The 18,997-nt window shown below is 47.0% G+C and overlaps 1 protein-coding gene across 2 annotated transcripts in view; it reads right to left on the reverse strand.

The window, feature by feature from the left end:
- Positions 1 to 18,997, reverse strand: part of IQCA1 (IQ motif containing with AAA domain 1) — a 188,419-nt gene that overhangs the window by 37,907 nt on the left and 131,515 nt on the right. For both annotated transcript variants that reach the window (XM_070786938.1, XM_070786937.1), the window contains exons 12-15: positions 18,563 to 18,621; positions 14,576 to 14,658; positions 4,809 to 4,916; positions 492 to 691 (exon numbers count right to left, since the gene is read on the reverse strand). In XM_070786938.1, coding sequence (XP_070643039.1) covers positions 492 to 691; positions 4,809 to 4,916; positions 14,576 to 14,658; positions 18,563 to 18,621 — 450 coding nt within the window. The remainder of the gene's footprint in view (positions 1 to 491; positions 692 to 4,808; positions 4,917 to 14,575; positions 14,659 to 18,562; positions 18,622 to 18,997) is intronic.

Consider the following 18,997-nt stretch of genomic DNA (forward strand, 5'->3'; position numbering starts at 1 on the left):
TGCAAATATCTGATGCCGTTATTGGAGGGAGGTGGGCTGAAAAAAGATTTAATTTTTAAGGAGACGTGAGCACTGCAGGAGGGAAGATGTGAGCATTCCCATGACAGAGGAGGCTGATCAGAACGGCACAGTAGGGTGCTTACCAAGAGAGAAGCTGTGTCTGGCTATTGGATGCTCAGCGAGATAGCAATAATAAAGTAATTACTGGAGAATGCAAAGGGGATGTTTAAGAGGGACGTGCATGTCAGTTAAGGACAGGGTCCGTGCTAGATGACTTAAGGAAACTGTTGTTGTCATTCGGTCGCTAAGTCATGTCTGGCTCTTTGTGACCCCGTGAACTGCAGCCTGCCAGGCTTTCCAGCCCACCACCATGGTGGACAAACTCGTGTTCATTGAGGTGGTGATGCCATCTAACCACCTCACCTTGCAGCATTTGAAAATGTAATATGAAAGGAGGAGGAGAACTGGAGACCGGGAAACGTGACAAATACCTTGAAGACCACATGCAGCATCATCTGGAGGCCACTCTTGCCCGGGTATTTCCCAGTAATGTTGGCGGCAGACAGGTTGAAGAGGTTGGCTCCTGTTTCGGTACAGATGGCATGGACCAGCATCTTCTTCCCCACCCCAGACGGTCCGGCCAACAGCAGGGACTTCACCAAAGGGGCTTTCTCGTGCACGGCTGCAGAGCCTAAAAAAAGGCAGAAGCAGAGGCTCTAAGATCCTGCCAAAAAAACAAGTGGTTCTTAGGTCAGGCTCCCGCAAGGCCGTGACTCCGTGGCGTGACCCCAGTCTCGACAATAGTGATCCATGTGTTGAAAGCATTCTCACCAGGGGCACGCCTCCTGTCTCAGCCGGCTCGGTGACACCTTTGATTTGTACGTCAAGGTGGAACTGTCAGGTCTCCTTGGGTGTCCAATACATCACTTCCCTCTCACCCTCACCCCAGCATTCTCCCTAAACTTGTAATTGTAAAGAACATTCCTGGGATAACTCAGCTCCGGCATTCTGTGGGGAGGGGGCAGGGGAATCTCTGTTTGTCAGCAACAGCACTGCACCCTTTGAAGGCTTGGGAAGATGAACGTGAAGCAGACAGGAAGATATAGGAGGAAAGGGGGGAAACGGAGGTCCAGCTGGTGGTAGCCTGGGCTTTAAAAACTTTTTATTTTACATTGTGGTACAGTCGATAAACAACGCTGGGTTGGCTTCAGGTTCAGTTACACATACATGCGCATCTATTCTTTTTCAACTTCTCTTCTCCTTTAGGTGAGGACAGAGTACTGAGCAGAGGTCCCTGTATTATGCAGGAAGTCTGTGTTGGTTTCTCCTGCCCTGGGGTCTGGCCTGTCACTGGGGGCGGAGTGAACACGACCCTTGATAATGAAATGACGCGACTCATCGGGTCACTCGGAGGTCTCTGGCTTTTGCTCTCCACCACACTGTCCATCTCCTTTGAGTCCAGACTCAGGTTTGACCTCTCCCATCATTCTGAACATGATCAGAGCACACGTTGGCACTAACTAGTTAAGAGAGTGGATGGAATGAAATCCTGTAGAGCGCTGCGGTCAGAACATCCGTTGTCACACTCGTCTGCTTTGGGTCCACTGCTGGGCTCTCCTGGGTCAGCTGGAAATATATCAATATTCGGAGTATGACTGTGCTTCTCTTTCTTTGCGTGTGATCGACAAGACACAGGGAATCGATCTGCATCATCAGAAAGAAGGTTTATGGTTACACAAAAGCCTGGAAAGTAGTTTTGAGCATGTTCTCTCTAAAGTGAAATAACCCGGGCACGCTTCATCTGTGGTTGGCGAGGGTGACGATACCATGTTACGATGAAGCAGACCCGATTCCATGATGGCAGAGAGAGGCCGTCCAGACAAAGGATCTCTCACCCTGGCAGTGGCGCCCTGAACAGTCAGGCTGACACACACACTTCCTTTTGTGACCAGATGCTATTATAGACATATGGTATTTAGACAGAGCCCTCGCAATCTGCCACAGGAGCGAGTTTCTCTGACTTGCTGGTAGGTTGAAAACCCGCGAACAGGTCACGGGAGCAAAGGCCCCTCTGGGTCTGTGGCTTGGGTTGGGCAGACCCCCACGAGGACTCCAGGTTTCTCAGTGACGAAAGGAGGGTCCGGGCAGGATGCGTCCTGGGCACACTTCTTCCTGGGACCCTCAAGGTGGCCTGGAGATGACGCCCCTCACCTGTTGATGATGCAGATCCACCACAGCCTGATTGGTGAGGCGTGCCCTGAAAATCCTGTCACCTCTCGGTGTTCTTGGCTCTCTACTGCCTTCCATCATGCTGTGATGGGGGTTTAGGGCACATCTGTTTATTTATGTGGATCCTGTAAGCGTTGTATATTGATTTTATTGGCCCCAAATATGCAGATCCCCAAGGATTATGTATTTGTTTATGCTACATATGCATCTTATTTGTGTTGACCCCAGGGCTTCCCTTGTGGCTCAGCTGGTAAAGAGTCTGCCTGCAATGAGGGAGACCTGGGTTCAATCCCTGGGTCAGGAAGATCCCCTGGAGAAGGGAAAGGCTCCCCACTCCAGTATTCTGGCCTGGAGAATTCCATGCACTGTGTAGTCCATGGGGTTGCAAAGAGTCAGACATGACTGAGCGACTTTCACTTTCTTTGGAGAAGGAAATGGCAACCCAGTCCAGGACCTTGCCTGGAAAATCCCATGGACAGAGGAGCCTGGTAGGTTACAGTCCATGGGGTCGCAAAGAGTCGGACACGACTGAGCGACTTGCACTGCATCTGTGACCCCTAATTCCACGTACTACTTCTGACGTGAAGTTGAAAGAAGAATGAGCTATTTCTTGCCAATGAGCTATTTCTTGCCAATAGGTTTAGGTTCTTTTTAAGTTGTTCATTGATTCATTTTTGGCTGTGCTGGGTCTTTACCGCTGCGCGAGCGGCTTTCTCAAGTGGTGATGAGCTGGGACTCCTCTCTCGTGGTGTGAGGGCTTCCCGTGGCGGCGGCTTCTCCTGCTGTGCAGCATGGGTCCTAGGGCCCGCAGGCTTCGGTAATTGCCGCACCTGAGCTCAGGAGTGGCGGCTTCGAGGCTTTGGACCTCAGGCTCAATAGCTGTGGTGCACGGGCTTAGTGCCTCTGGTCTTCCTGGATCAGGGATGGAACCTGCATCCCCTGCATTGGCAGGCAGATTCTCCCTGGAATCAGCAGGCAAGTCCTGAACTTTAAGTTCGTATTTAAGTCAAAGTGGAGGGACTTCCCTGGCGGTCTAGGAGCTCAGTCTCCTTGTTCCCACTGCAGGGGGACGGGGTTTCATCCCTGGTGGGGGAACTAAGATCCCACATGCCATGTATTGCAGCAAAAAAAAAAAAAAAAAAGTGGAATAAGATAAGAAGTGTCCAAACTATTCCCATCTCACTTTGAAGCAAATTAAACAAACAAAATGTGATTTATAGTTCAGGATGGTCATCAGAGCACGGCCTGGCCGGGGTACCTGCCCCTGCCCCTGCCCCAGTGACTCAGGTCACACACAGACCAAAGTCATGAGAACACACACAAAAGTGAAGGAGGGCAGCAGGTACATCTTATGGCAAGCCCAGACTTTCCTGCAGACTCTGGTCTGTTTGAACAATCGTGACTGACCCTCAGTGGAAGCTGGCGGAGTCTTGATTCTTTCCATCTATGAAATATAGCTCCGCTGAAGGGCTGGCTCTGCTAAGGACCTGGCGACAGAGCCTGTGCGTAAAAGGCAAGCTTAACCTCAGGCTGAGCTTACTTTGAATGGCAGGGGCTTGATTTGTCTATCATTTCTCCAGAGTTTGGCCATCAGGAATTTCAGCCTAGAAGGTTCAGCAGCCCGGACATGAAAGCCACTTAAATGTCCATCGGCAGAGGACTGGGTAGAGAAGATGTGGACACACACAATGGAATACTACTCAGCCACAAAAGGAACGAAACTGGGCCACCTGCAGAGACGTGGATGGACCCGGAGAGAGTTACACAGGGTGAAGTACGTCGGAAGGAGAAAAACAAATACTGTATATTAACTCACAGCTTCCCTGGTGGCTCAGATTGTAAAGTGTCTGTCTGCAATGCAGGAGAGCTGGGTTTTATCCCTGGGTTGGGAAGATCCCCTGGAGAAGGGAATGGAAACCAACTCTAGTACTCTTGCCTGGAGAATCCCATGGACGGAGGAGCCTGGTAGGCTACAGTCCATGGGGTTGCAAAGAGTCAGACATGACTGAGCAACTCACTTTCACTTTTAACTCATATATGTGGAATCTAGAAAAATGGTATAGATGATCTTACTTGCAAAGCAGAAATAGAGACACAGATGTGGAGAACAAATGTGTGGATATTAAGGGGGAAAGAGCGGGGAGACTGGGACTCACATATACACTGCTAGTACCATGTGTGAAATAGATAAGTCATGACAACATTCTGTATAGCATACGGTACAGGGAACTCTACTTAAGGGACTGTGGTGACCTGAAAGGGAAAGAATCCAAAAGGGGAGGGGATGTACCTGTGTGTATGGCTGATTCACTTCGCTGTACAGTAGAAACACAGCACTGTGAAGCCACTATACTCCAATAAAAAGAAAAGAATGCTCAGAAGACACTCAAATGAGCTACAGCTGTGCTTCCCAGGCAGTATCTTCCCGGGTGCTCCGGATGCCTCAGTCCAGTGCAGCGACCCTTAATCACAGTTCTCAGTAGGAAGGGTTAAGCTGCAGTGCACCTTGACAACCAGGAAGACACGAGCAGACACCCCTGCTTCCAGCACAGGCACAGCGGGGCAGGAGGAGCCCTTACCTAGTGGCAGGATCGCGTACAGGGTGATGAGCTGTCGGACATCCAGGAGGGAAGGCATGGGTTCTATGGACACCTGGCGAAGGCTCGTCCCCAGGTAGCTGTACTCACCTGGGGAGAAAAGAAACAGAGGGTGAATGAACTGGAAACTACGCCCGTCTGAGCCACGTAGTTTAGTTGTTTGCAGAATCAACAAGTGAAGACTCTTGAGAATCCCTTGGACTGCGAGGAGATCCAACCAGTCCATCCTAAGGGAAATCAACCCTGAATATTCACTGGAAGGACTGACGCTGAAGCTCCAATACTTTGGCCACCTGATGTGAAGAGCCAACTCACTGGAAAAGACCCTGGTGCTGGGAAAATTCAAAGGCAAAAGGAGATGGGGGCAGCAGAGGATGAGATGGTTGGATGGCATCACCAACTCAATGGACATGAACTTGAGCAAACTCTGGGAGATAGTGGAGGACAGAGGAGTCTGGCATGCTACAGTCCGTCAGGTCACAAAGAGCTGGACATGACTTAGCAACTGAACAACAAAAATGAACAGAGAATACAAATTTAATATTTCTGAGCAAATATAACTGTATTATGGAAGAGTCATCATGGAGAACTTTTAAGATAAAGGCTTGAAGAAAAACTTCCAGCCACAGAAACATTTCTATACTCACTACAGTAACTGGGAATTATGTTGAGTATGACTAACCTCCTAGTATTTTAAAAAATAACCTTTGAATGTTATGTATGTGAAGAGCAAGTGCTATAGTGAAGAACATATAAAGTAAATTAAAACACAACAGGTTTGGTTTAATTTCTATTCCAAGAGATTATGTCTAACATTTGCACAAACTTTAAAAATAACTTATTTAAAATGGATGTGAAATTTGTATTGGAGGTGTGTAAATCTGAACCTGAAATGCAATCATTTGAAAGGAAGGATCTGAGTCTAATTTAGGATAAACAGAAATATCTCCTTTTGAGGGTGATATTCATTAACATTTTTATCATTTTTAAAGGATTACCAAAGGAATAATATAGAAATAAATCTTTACAGGTTTAATTAGAAGGCTTCAAAGAGCTTAATTGTAACTAGTCATAAATCTGAAGTGTTATTTTCCAACTAATTTAGATAAGGTCACCAGGAAAATTAGTTTGGCTGTCTCCATTTGTCATGAGGATGGACTTTTACATGCTCACTTGATTCTCTCTTGATCTGTACCTGAATCTGAAGAAAAAATATTTCATAAATGAATCACAATTTCTTGATTTTTTTTCTTTTCATAACACTTGGGATCTTGCAGAGCACAATGTTATATATATACACAAATACCTTTATGTGTGTATGAAAACACTAAAAGAACATTAATACATTCATGTGCCCATGAAGTCCTGAAAATATTGAGGGCTTTAAAGCATTTTCAAGTGCTAAGAAAATGAGAGTTAAAAACTAGATAATGATCGCGGTTTTGTTGTGAATGACAGCCTTTCAAAGCCTCCACACGAAACGAGTCCTTGGCAAGGACAGTGGTCTTGGTGAAGGAGATGAGTGATAATGAAAGCTCGCCTTACGGCTTCTGAGCCCCCGAGCTCTGAAACGAGCAGGTGATAAACGGAAGAGGGGTTAATTTCACCTTCACTGCAGCAGGAAGGCTCCTGCAGCCATGGTTCAATCCAGCACGTCTTGCTGTAAACATGGCCTTGGGGGGATGTCAAAGTGACCCCCTTTTCCTGCTTAAGTAAATCAAAGCTAATACCCAGGCGTGCCCTGTTTTATAGAGCCCCAGCAGATTTGCAATGGCACTCCACTCCAGTACTCTTGCCTGGAGAATCCCATGGACAGAGGAGCCTAGTGGGCTGCAGTCCATGGGGTCGCTAAGAGTCAGACACGACTTCACTTTCACTTTTCACTTTCACGAATTGGAGAAGGAAATGGCAACCCACTCCAGTGTTCTTGCTTGGATAATCCCAGGGACTGGAGAGCCTGGTGGGCTGCCGTCTATGGGGTCGCACAGAGTCGGACACGACTGAAGCAACTTAGCAGCAGCAGCTTTTATTTAGACAAATGAAGTTGAACTGGTGGGTGCTGGTTCCAAGGCAGGGAAGATGATGAGACTCATTCCGAAAGCGGGTTACTACGTTTTGCTGTTTCCCAGCTTGGAAGCTGTAATCAACTTTTCCCATGGACTCACTCAGTACTTAGTGACTTCAGGATTCCTTGCAGACACGAGGTCTTCCATGAGGGAGGGAAGATGGAAATAGTGGATGAAAAGGCACTGGAGATAGAAAGCATGAAAAAGGGCAAGGAAGCCGAGGACAATAGCAGAGAGAGGAACAGGAACGTGTCCTCTTAAAATCCGTATGTGGAAGCCCCAACTCCCAGTATCTCAGAATGTGACCTTCTTTGGAAATAGGGTCATTGCAGAGGAAACGAACTCAGCTGAGGTTCTTAGGGTGGTTGTTGTCACTTGCTAAGTCGTGTTCGACTCTTTGGTGACCCCCTGGACTGTAGCCCATCAGGCTCCTCTGTTCACGGGGTTTTCCAGGCAAGCATATTGGAGTGGGTTGCCATTTCCTTCTCCAGGGGATCTTCTCAACCCCGGGATTGAACCTGTGTCTTCTGCATTGGCTGGCACATTCTTTATCACTCAGCCACTGTGAAAGCCCCCCACACACAGGGTATAGAAAGCCTAAAATCTCCCTTTAGCCTTAGCTCTAAGAAACATTTAAAATGTGTCTCAGTGGGGCTTCCCTGGCGACTCATTATAAAGAATCCGCCTCCCAACGCAGGTGACGTGGGTTCAATCCCTGGTGGATTCTTAGGCTGAGTCCTAATCCAGTCAGGGTGTCCTTTATAGAAAGGGGACGTCTGGAGACAGACACACACACATACAGGGAGGAGGTCACGTGAGGATGAAGGCAGAGATGGGAGACAGTAGAAGCCAAGGAGTGCCAGTGACTGACGGCAAACCACCAGGGCAGGATAATAGATGCAAGGATGAGGTCAGCGAGGGCCACTTGAGCCCAGGGACACTCGGCCTCCAGGGGGCAGGGGCCCAGGGAGCCGGAAGAGCGCACAGCTTCCAAAAAGAACCAGCACCGCTGACACCTTGGCCTTGGACTTCTGGCCTCCAGAGCTGGGAGAGTAATTTCCTGTTGTTTAAGCTGCCCCCTCTGCCCTCTGTGGTACCTGTTACAGCAGCCTCGGCAAATGAACACAGAAAGAGGAAATGAATGCAGAGAATAGGAACATACAAGCACACAAGAAATAATGAGCAAGAGGGACTTCCTCGGTGGTCCAGGGGCTGAGACCCTGCATTCCCAACGCGGGGGGGCCTGGGTTCGAACCCTGGTCAGGGAACTAGATCCCACATACCGCAACCAAGACCTGGTACAGCCACATAGATAAATGAATATTGAACAAAAAGATGAGAAATAAAAAATATTAAGAAATCAAGGTGGAATCAGTTTCTAACATTTCCTTTCTACTCCGTGCTAAGTCACTTCAGTCGTGTCCGACTCTTTGCGACCCCATGGACTGCAGCACGCCAGGCCTCCCTGTCATTCACCATCTCCCAGAGTTTGCTCAAACTCATGTCTATTGAGTCAGTGATGCCATCCAACCAGCTCATCCTCTGTCACCCCCTTCTCCTCCTGCCCTCAATCTTTCCCAGCATCAGGGTCTTTTCCAGTGAGTCGACTCTTTGCATCAGGTGGCAAAAGATTGGAGCTTCAGCTTCAGTATCAGTCCTTCCAGTGGTTGACTTCCTTGAGGATTGACTGGCTGGATCTCCTTGAAGTCCAAGGGAGTCTCAAGAGTCTTCTCTGAGAAGGAAATGGCAACCCACTCCAGTATTCTTGCTCGGACAACCCCATGGACAGTATGAAAAGGATAATTTAGGGGAATATCTGCTGTGTCTGTCCCCTTTGTATTTTCCCCTTGAGTGGCCACCTTGGGGCCTCCTGTTTCTGTTACATGGACAGGGAGAGAGGGACACAGAGGCACCAGGAAGTCACAAGCCCTCTTGTTGGCAAACCCTGAGCCCGCGGAAGGCTGGGTGAGACCCCAGCGACACATAGAGACAGCCAGCTCTGTGCCAGCATGGCCTTGGGTACCACACCTCCTCACTCATTAAGCTCTCACAGCAACTGAGTGAGGCGCTTGCTGTTGTTATCCTCATAATCATGGAGACTGAGGCACAGAAAGGACCAGCATCCCAGAGAGCAGCAGCTTCAGAGGGTGGGAGGGGGAGACGTCCCCAGCCTTAGCGAGGAGCTGGTCAGTGTGTCTGTCAGTGGGCATCAGCCCTGTGTCCTAGAGGACGAGGAGAGGGGAGAGAGCCCTGGATGACAGAGGGTCCTGGGCAGGCAGGAGTGGCCCCTGTGGGAGCCGTGGGGTCTTGGAGGGCACCAGAATATCTCCCCAACCTTTGGATGCCCCCTGGGAATTGGGGGCCTTGATAGCTGGAGTAGGGATGGGGCTCATAGTTCAGTTCAGTTCAGTTCAGTTCAGTCGCTCAGTCGTGTCCTCTTTGCGACCCCATGGATTGCAGCACACCACGCCTCCCTGTCCATCACCAACTCCCGGAGTTTACTCAAACTCATGTCCATTGAGTCGGTGATGCCATCCAACCATCTCATCCTCTGTCATCCCCTTCTCCTGCCCTCAATCTTTCCCAGCATCAGGGTCTTTTCCAAGGAGTCAGCTTTTCATATCAGGTGGCCAAAGTATTGGAGTTTCAGCTTCAGCATCAGTCCTTCCAATGAATATTCAGGAGTGATCTCCTTTAGGATGGACTGGCTGGATCTCCTCACAGTTCAAGGGACTCTCAAGAGTCCTCTCCAACACCACAGTTGAAAAGCATCAAATCTTCGGTGCTCAGCTTTCTTCACGGTTCAACTCTCACATCCATACATGACTACTGGAAAAACCACAGCCTCGACTAGATGGACCTTTGTTGGCAAAATAATGTCTCTGCTTTTTAATATACTGTCTAGGTTGGTCATGACTTTTCTTCCAAGGAGCAAGCATCTTTTAATCTCATGGCTGCAGTCACCATCTGCGGTGATTTTGGAGCCCAAGAAAATAAAGTCTGTCACTGTAAGAAGGACTGAATTTGAATAACCTTGGCAGCCTAGCAGCTGTGATGCTAAATGACAGTGATATAAAGGGTAAGGAAACACGCTCTCTCTGGCATACCTGAGCTTACGGTGGGAGCTGGCTTTCGGGCACAGGGCCAGCGCTCAGAGCTGGGCAGATGTGGAGGGGCACAGCAAAGAACCAGGCGGCGGCAGGGGGGAGGGTTGGGAGCTGAGCCTTGGCGGGCCAGACATGACGAAGTTGAATGTCCTCTCTTCTGAGTCTCTTTCAGTCCTAGCTGCTATGACTCTAGTGGGTTCTGGGATTTGCGTGGTGTTGAGAAGAGAGTGGAATTACACATGCTGCTGCTGCTGCTGCTGCTAAGTCGCTTCAGTCGTGTCTGACTCTGTGCGATCCCATAGACAGCAGCCCACCAGGCTCCCCCGTCCCTGGGATTCTCCAGGCAAGAACACTGGAGTGGGTTACATGTTAACCCCCCCAAACAACTCCAGCCTGGATGGGGAACTGGTGAGGCACAGACCACTTGCCCTGCTTGCCCAGGTTTGAGCCAGAAAAGGAGAGGGGTAATGCCCAGAGGTTTTTCTCCTTCCCTACGTCTGGCACTTTTATTAGAATACGTCTTGGTGTTGGCCCATTGGAGGTGATGGTTCCACACACAAAGTATAATCACCCATTATGCGGTTTGCACTTCTGTTTAGGGAAATTTTTCATGAATAAAACTTCTCAGTGTGTGCTCTCTTCCTTTGCTTTGGTTTTCCTCTTCAGGGATGTGGATTTTCTTTGCCTACCTTTAGTATTTGTTGCTTTCTTTGTAAAGCTTTTAATCTCACTTTTCATTTCTAGTTTTATTTTAAAAATTTCTGTCTTTCACATTTCATTTCTCTTAAAGCTTGGTTTGTTGACTTTATTCATTCTTGTATTCACTGTAATTTAGTTTTCTCCTAAAACGATTTTTCCCCTTAAAATACTCCATTTTTTCCGACTCATTTCTGCATTTTTCTAATTCCATTTTGTGTATTCTTACATATCTTCTATAAATCCCTTCTGTAATTTCCTTAATGTTTATTTGCTTGGTTTGCAAGAGTAGATTCCAGGTATGTCTGTTCTATGAGTATCTCTGTGATGTTACTCTGCTCCTTATTCTTCCTTTTTTTTAGTAGAAGCTTTGCATGGGCTTTGACCTTGAACTTTTCATTGCTTAAATATATGAGCTAATATTCCTGTATGCTGAGGAGATAGTTGGGGTCAGGGTAGCTTTTTAAATCCCAGAGAGCCCTTGCCTTCTGTAGTTTTCATATCTGTTATTAGTATGGTGGCTTGCTTCTTGTGATGTCCTAGCTCTGCTGCCCTCCCCCAGTTTATTCTGGATCTTTCCTCTTCTTCATCTCTACTGTTCCTGTTCAGTGGTTCCAGTTCAGTTCTACTCCCAAGAGCTTCCTTGCAGTATAAGGCCCTGTCTTCGAAGGGTCAACTTCAAGAGCATCTGGCGGCTGGACTGTCGCAGCTGCTCAGACTTTCTGAGGCTGTCCGTTGTCAGGCCTTTGCTGATGCAGTGGGCAAACTCCTCCCGGTTCCACCTGCAGTTACTACCGTGGTCGCGCTCTGCTCTCCAGGGAGTGCTTGCTGGCTACTCTGGGGTTCTTCTCGTTTGTTGTCCCCAGTGGCTTGTACTTTGGGCTTTGAGGGGAAACTTCATTCATTTTGTTTTGGTGCAAATGATGTCCATGGGCTTCTGCCATCTAGTTGCTTTGTCTAGATTTTATGTGGGGATCTGGGAGGATCCACTGCTACCTTTCCAAGATAAGAACCTTAACGGGGAGAAATGAGAAAAACATAGAAAAGGCAAGAGGGAGCCAAGCCTGGAGGCAGCTTGACTGTTTTGCTGGACTGGGTCATGTTCATTTGAGGTCACGCTTCAGAGGCCGATTTCTATTTGCTTTGACCTCAGGCAACTTTAAGATGCTACCCGGAAACTGACAAAAGAGATCACTAAGAAAGTCCAAGATGGATAGGAAACCAGTAAGAAGGTGAGAAATATGTCCATTAATTCTTTAAGCACTGAAGAACTGATGCTTTTGGATTGTGGATCTGGAGAAGACTTCTGAGAGGCCCTTAGTCTGCAAGGAGATCAAACCAGTCAATACTAAAGGAAATCAATCCTGAATATTCACTGGAACGATTTATGCTGGAGCCGAAACTCTAATACTTTGGCCACCTGATGTGAAGAGCTGACTCTTTGGAAAAGACCCTGATGCTGGGAAAGACTGAGGGCAGGAGGAGAAGGGGGCAGCAGAGGATGAGATGGCTGGATGGTATTACTGACTCAGTCAACATGAGTTTGAGCAAACTCTGGGAAATAGTGGAGGCCAGGGAGGCCAGGAGTGCTGCAGTCCATGGGGTCGCAAAGAGTCAGACACGACTTAGCAGCTGAATAACAACAATTCTTTAAGACTCTACCATCTGCCAGGCTCTGTACTAATACCAGGGATTCAGTGAAGCAATAAAAGACATGATGTGAAGGGAGAAAGCAGACAGAACTGAGACCTCAACTGTAAGTAAGGAGATAGACTTCTGCTAACAGAGGTATTTTTTCATATAAACAGAATTAACAGAACATAATCAACACAATCCAGGAAAAAACCCTATAGTATTTGAAGAAGAAACAAGAAATAAATAGAAACCCAATACATATTTCAATACACAGCCTGGTAAAATCTTATAACATTAGGAAAAATGAAGGTTCTTCCAAGTGCCCAAGAAGGAAATGTGTCTCTATTTCAAAGGGATTAAAGTATCATTTTTGATCCAAGGGAAATGTTAGCCTTTTTGCTCTGGCAGGCTGAAACTGGGTCATTGTAAACACTGGAATGAATCACATGGATATGGGTTACAACGCAATTAGAAAAAGAAAAGAGTCCATGTGTCCACACTGATACCACAACAATTTTAAAAGGAAGGTGGGAGGGAAATTTTTCCAGAAAAATGGTACCTAATAAATAAAGAAGAGGAGACAGAACTAGAACATACCCACTTTACGACCACCAGAGCAACCATCAATGCAGGCAAAGATCGTCAGCGGATGCTAAAACCTTTAATATGGTTGGGAGCAGAATCTCCAGAGCCCCCAGGATCCCCCGTAGATTATCACTGATAATAAAGGGGAAAATGATGCTTTACAATGGAGGGATCTGGGGAAGCTTCATCAGGGATGAAACTTCACATCACCAGTGATGGGACAAAGCTTCATCATATGCCTTCAGCATGAAAGGCTGAGGAGGACACAATATTGCCAATTTTTTTTTCCTGTAAAAAGCATTCAACATGAATCAAGTCAGGAGGAAACCATCAAACCAAACCAGCTGAAAGACAGTCTGTAAAACAGCTCAGACACTTTAAAACTGTCAATGTTGGGAAGGACTGAAAAAGCCTGTAAACTGCTGCAGACAAAAGGAATGACGGGCTTCCTGGTGGCTCTGAAGAGTGCTTGCCAATGTGGGAGACGTGGGTTCGACCCAAGTCAGGAAGATCCCCTGGAGAAGGAAAGGGCAACCCTCTTCAGTATTCTTGCCTGGAAAATCCCATGAACAGAGGAACCTGGCGGGCTGCAGTCCATAGGGCTGCAAAGAGTCAGACATGACGGAGAGCAACTTATCATGCACACATGCAAAGGAATGAAAAGGGCTAAAATGATATACGACCATCACCTCCATGATCATGGTCGGTATTCTGGATTGAGAAAGACAGTTACAAAGGACTAATAGGACTATCGGGAAAAACTGATTATTAACTAGATATTGAGTAACTGTATGATATAAAATTTTTTGAGTGTGATTATCTGTGTGTTTCTGTGGGAGGATGTTCTTGCTGACTGTAGACTCACAAAAGTGAACATGAGGTTTATATTAGGGTGGAAGGAGGTGGGAAGGATTTTAAGCTTTAAATACGTTTTCAGGTCCTTGGGCCTGTTTTTTTAAACATTAAGAGAGAGACATCAGCTGAAGACGGTGATAGTAAATGTCCCCTCCTCATTCCTCCCAACTGCGGCTTCCCAGGTGGCTCAGTGGTAAAGAACTTGCCTGCCAATTCAGGAGATGCAAGAGATGTGGGTTCAATCCCCGGGTTGGGAAGATCCCCTGGAGTAGGAAATGGCAACCCACTCCAGTATTCTTGCCTGGAAAACTCCACGGGCAGAGGAGGCTGGTGGGTTACAGTCCATGGGGTTGCAAAGAGTCAGACACGACTGAGTGGCTGAGCACGTTCCTCCCTATTACTCCCATGGTGGCCCCTAGATAGAATTCTGGAAGGAATTCCTCCTAAAAGGACTCTGTATTGGAAATACCAGGTGCTGCCTATAGGGCATTTTGATAATCATGAGAGCATGAACAATTCTTCATTTCCTCAATTCAGCTTCAGCCAGAAAGAATGCCCTAGGGAGCCCGGCTAGTAGGTTTGGAAATCTGCTTCTCCTACATTAAGGGAGACAGTCAACCCTACTAGATCCCAGCACAGGAAGAGCTCAAACCAGTTCAATCCAACAAACATTTTCTATAAGCCACCAGGGGCCAGACTTGGGATAAAACGCAGATGAAACGTACTTCCCTCCGTTGGGTCCTTAAACCCCAAGGGGTGACATACGTATGTGACACACACACACGTCTTTGTTGGTGTACTTTACCAATGTAATCTGAGAGGCTGACTTTCAGTGCCTGGATCAGTAAGCCTTCTTCCACGAGTTCCTTATACAGAGACTCAATGGTCCTGGGGAAAAAGAAGACCATCAATTCCGTGAGCAAACACATCAAATCTGCAGTGTTTATGTTAATCCTCACAAATGTAGCAAACTTTAACCAGGTCTAATTCAAAGTACGTTCATATGTACACAAATAAATTGATGTTTGAACCCTTTTCACAATTTGGGGATGAATTAGGCTTTTTAAAAACAATACTTTCACTCATCCATGGGTATATCTGATATTTCCTATTAATAAGAATTATATCTTTGGGCATCTGAGACCAGCTATAACTCTTGAAGTCTGCCCTTTCTTCAGCCTTCATAATGATACAAATATGAGTCAGAAATTACCCAATAATAGTAATGTAATGGGCCCATAATTATATATTCAGTTAGCATCTGCAAGCTGTAGTAGATCATTAATCCTTCATGAAATTGATGTTTCCTTTTAACTCCATAGCATAATAGTTTAAAAGAAATATCTATAAGGAACAAAGGCTTATAACAGAAATCATTTTAATGTGAAAGACAAAATGTCAAAAGCTGTGAGTGTAGTAATACTTTAGGAACATGTTAAGCTCTTCTCTGCTGTTTACAGATGACAACATCACTTCTCTAAGCGGGGTGGGGGGTGGCGGTGTGTGGGCAGGTAGCCAGCACATGGGCAATTTATACTAATTGGGGAAAAAAATGAAGATAGTATTCCACTTAATGAATGAAACTCCCAATGAAATTAAGTGGGGCTTGGGTTGCTGGAATTCTGATAAATCACATTCAAATACTGTCCAGACAGCATATTCAAAAGCAGAGACATTACTTTGCCAACAAAGGTCCGTCTAGTCAAGGCTATGGTTTTTCCTGTGGTCATGTATGGATGTGAGAGTTGGACTGTGAAGAAAGCTGAGCACCGAAGAATTGATGCTTTTGAACTGTGGTGTTGGAGAAGACTCTTGGGAGTCCCTTGGACTGCAAGGAGATCCAACCAGTCCATTCTGAAGGAGATCAGCCCTGGGATTTCTTTGGAAGGAATGATGCTAAAGCTGAAACTCCCAATACTTTGGCTACCTCACGTGAAGAGTTGACTCATTGGAAAAGACTCTGATGCTGGGAGGGATTGGGGGCAGGAGGAGAAGGGGACGACAGAGGATGAGATGGCTGGATGGCATCACCGACTCGATGGACATGAGTTTGAGTGAACTCTGGGAGTTGGTGATGGACAGGGAGGCCTGGCATGCTGTGATTCATGGGGTCGCAAAGAGTTGGACACGACTGAGCGACTGAACTGAACTGATAGTCCTCTGAGATGTCTCATCTTTTCCCATTTCATTTCTAGGAGCCTTATTATTTGGTTCAGCCTAGTCTTTCATTAGAATGAAGAACAGTAGATATATCTAAAATGTTCTTTGTTCTATGATTCAAGTTAGTGTGATTAAAAAAAGACTCAATTCAAAATGGATAACCAGCAAGGACCTACTGCAGAGCACAAGGAACTCAATGCTATGTGCCAGCCTGGATGGGAGAGCAGTTTGGGGAGAATGGACATACTGTATATGTGTGGCTAAGGCCCTTCATTCTTCATCCGAAACTACTACAACATTGGTACTCCAATATAAAATTAAATGTTTAAAATTTTAAAAAAATACTCAAGTACATCCCTGAGATTCAAGCCAAATACTACTGGGATAGATGTTAATTCAATGACTCCAGCCTTTGGCTGACTGAAATTTTATTCTATCAAATATATTTAAAATAGTGTGCTCTCCACTAAGAAGTAAGCAAGTTTTCATTGTACATGGAATTTGGGATGATGTATCTCACCTATATCAAGGAAGTACAAGTTGCAGTGTTTGAACTCGAATATTTGTTTAATACAAACATATGTCTAAAATATTAACATAAAATTGAAGAAGATTCACTAAAATAATTAAAACCTAATATCTTAAGAAGCCTGGAACACAAACCTATATTTGGATCTTTCCAGTGAAATCAACTCTTGCTATGGAATAAAAAAAGTCTAAAACTATGTATTTTATCAACTGTGGTAAAAGTGCTGATTTAAGGTTTATGCTAAGTCAGTGAGAGAAACAGAAGTTGTCTTACAGTGTCTTGGTGGAGAACTAGCCCACTAACTGAATCCTACTTAATGAGTAACATTCATTAAGTCTTAAAGTCATTAAGCTTTCAAAAATAAAATAAAAAGTCTTCCAGGAATGAGATGACTAGGTATTTCTGTACTTTTGGGCATAAAAGTGAACAAAATAATTTTAAAGACCATAAAATGGTCTTCATTTCACTAGAGAATTGCTTGTGGCCCATTTATGACAGTTCAACTGTAAAGAAACATATGCCAAGAGCACATTCATCGTCTAACAGACATGGTCCACGAGCTGCACTCGTGTGCCCTGTGTGGTTAAGGCAGAGCTGTACTCAGTCGTGCGGTTCTTTAAACATGAGTGGATAATGTTAACTTAGTAGTCGGCTTGTACTGGCAGATTCAAGGTGAGCTCTGGGTGGTTATCCAATAAGACACTTAGCAGGATCTTCTCAGAAAGACTGATGGAAGGACACGAGAGAGTCACTAAAGACAGAGGGGGCTCCGCGTGTAGGCAGGGGCTGGACCCTCCTCCAGGTCAGGGACCATGATGTCCCTGTGTCCCCAGGAGGCATCAGTATCAGTCACCAGTAGGCGGTGCCTCCCCAGGAACTGGGGGGCCTGTGTCTTAGAATGCTGACTGCGCAGCGGTCAGCCACCGCTCCTGACCTTGAACCTTTCCCCAAACAATGGAAACTCAGCAGCTCCTCTTTCCAGGGACATCCTAAGGAAGCCGTCTCTCCCCAGAGCCAAGGCCACACCCAGGCTGGGCGACACTGCAGAGGCTTCCTGCTGGGGCCCCAGGGCGTGCGTGAGCTCTGGGGTGCTCTGGTTCCCACTTTCCACATGGATGATCCCAGGCTGGCTTCCTCTCTCCTGGGTCCTCTCTCAAGTAGAGTTTGGGACTGTATCACTGCACCCAGAGAGGAACAAGCATGCGTGCATGCTAAGTTGCTTCATCTGCAACCCCATGGACTGTAACCTACCAGGCTCATGTGTCCACTGGGTTCTCCAGGCAAGCCTACTGGAGTGGGCTGCCATTTCCTCCTCCAGGGAATCTTCCCAACCTAGGGATCAAACCTGCATCTCCTGTGTCTCCTGCATTGGCAGGCAGGTTCTTTACCACGAGCGCCACCTGCGAAGTCCAAAGAGGAACCAGGGACACACCTAACAGGGAGCAACACCTGTCACCTGTTAACAAACCCACGGGGAAGAAAGGTGTACGCATTCAAAATGATTCCTGCCGTTCCCTTGGAGAGGATTTTAATTAAACTCCTTGAAAATGTTTGAAAACCTGGGCCCCAACTATTCCTAATGCTAAAGCACTGAAGACCACTTCAGCTTAAAGTGAGCTTTTACAATTGCCCATTAATATAAAAGTTTAGCCAACGAAGCTGAAGGAGATGGAACCATCCCTTTGTGACGAGTCCTCATCCTTGGCTTCGAGGAGCATTTATAAAGGGCCCCAGTGGCCAGACCCAGGGACGGGCAGGGAATAAGGACTGTGTCTGCCCTCAAGTCTCAGAATTCCCTCAGAAGCTATAGCAGGATGTTATTTCTTAATAAACTTCTTCAGAACCCCAAGAATTTTAAAGCTTAAAACGTCACACGGCCTCAGAAGTGACGGGGCCAAGTCTGCACGTCCCCAGTTGAGGATGCCGGCCTGGGTGCAGGACTGCAGGGTGGTCCCGGGCCTTCGCCCACCAGCTCTGCCAGGCTGAAGGGTATGGAGGGTGCAGAGCCGGGCGGGGCGGTGCCTCTCCCAGGCCAGGCCGAGAGGACCCAGCCACGTCCCGGGCTCTCCTCTGGGTTGCCCGCCCCCAGGGTGCACCCCTCACCTGTCCACAGTCAGGTCTTTATCCTTCTTCCCCTTTCTGCCTTTCTTCTTCTTATTTTTCTGGAAGAAAATGGAAGAAGAAAAAAAACCCCAACCATTTAGTAAAACAAAGGAAAATGAGCTGAGGAGGCTGGTTTGGGGGGTGGGGAATGGTAAACTCAATCGTGGCACCTGGATCTGGAGCAGTGAGACTTCACGCGCACAGGGATCGGCAGGGGAGGCAGCCACCCTGACACCTGCACGGACCCTGAGCTCCCAACAGGCCCCAGTGTCCTGGGTCTTCTTCTGGGTCCTGGGATGCTGACGACGAAGGATGAGAGTGCCCTGTGCTCCATCAGCTGTGCTTGTCCTTGGTTCTGATCACCTCTCGGTTAGCATCCGGCCCCAAATCTGGAGCCGGAAATGCCAGGCGGCCTCTGGTATCCCAAGGGCTCTG

The sequence above is a fragment of the Bos indicus genome, chromosome 3 (assembly GCF_029378745.1).
Source record: "Bos indicus isolate NIAB-ARS_2022 breed Sahiwal x Tharparkar chromosome 3, NIAB-ARS_B.indTharparkar_mat_pri_1.0, whole genome shotgun sequence".
In the NCBI taxonomy this organism is placed as follows: domain Eukaryota; kingdom Metazoa; phylum Chordata; class Mammalia; order Artiodactyla; family Bovidae; genus Bos; species Bos indicus.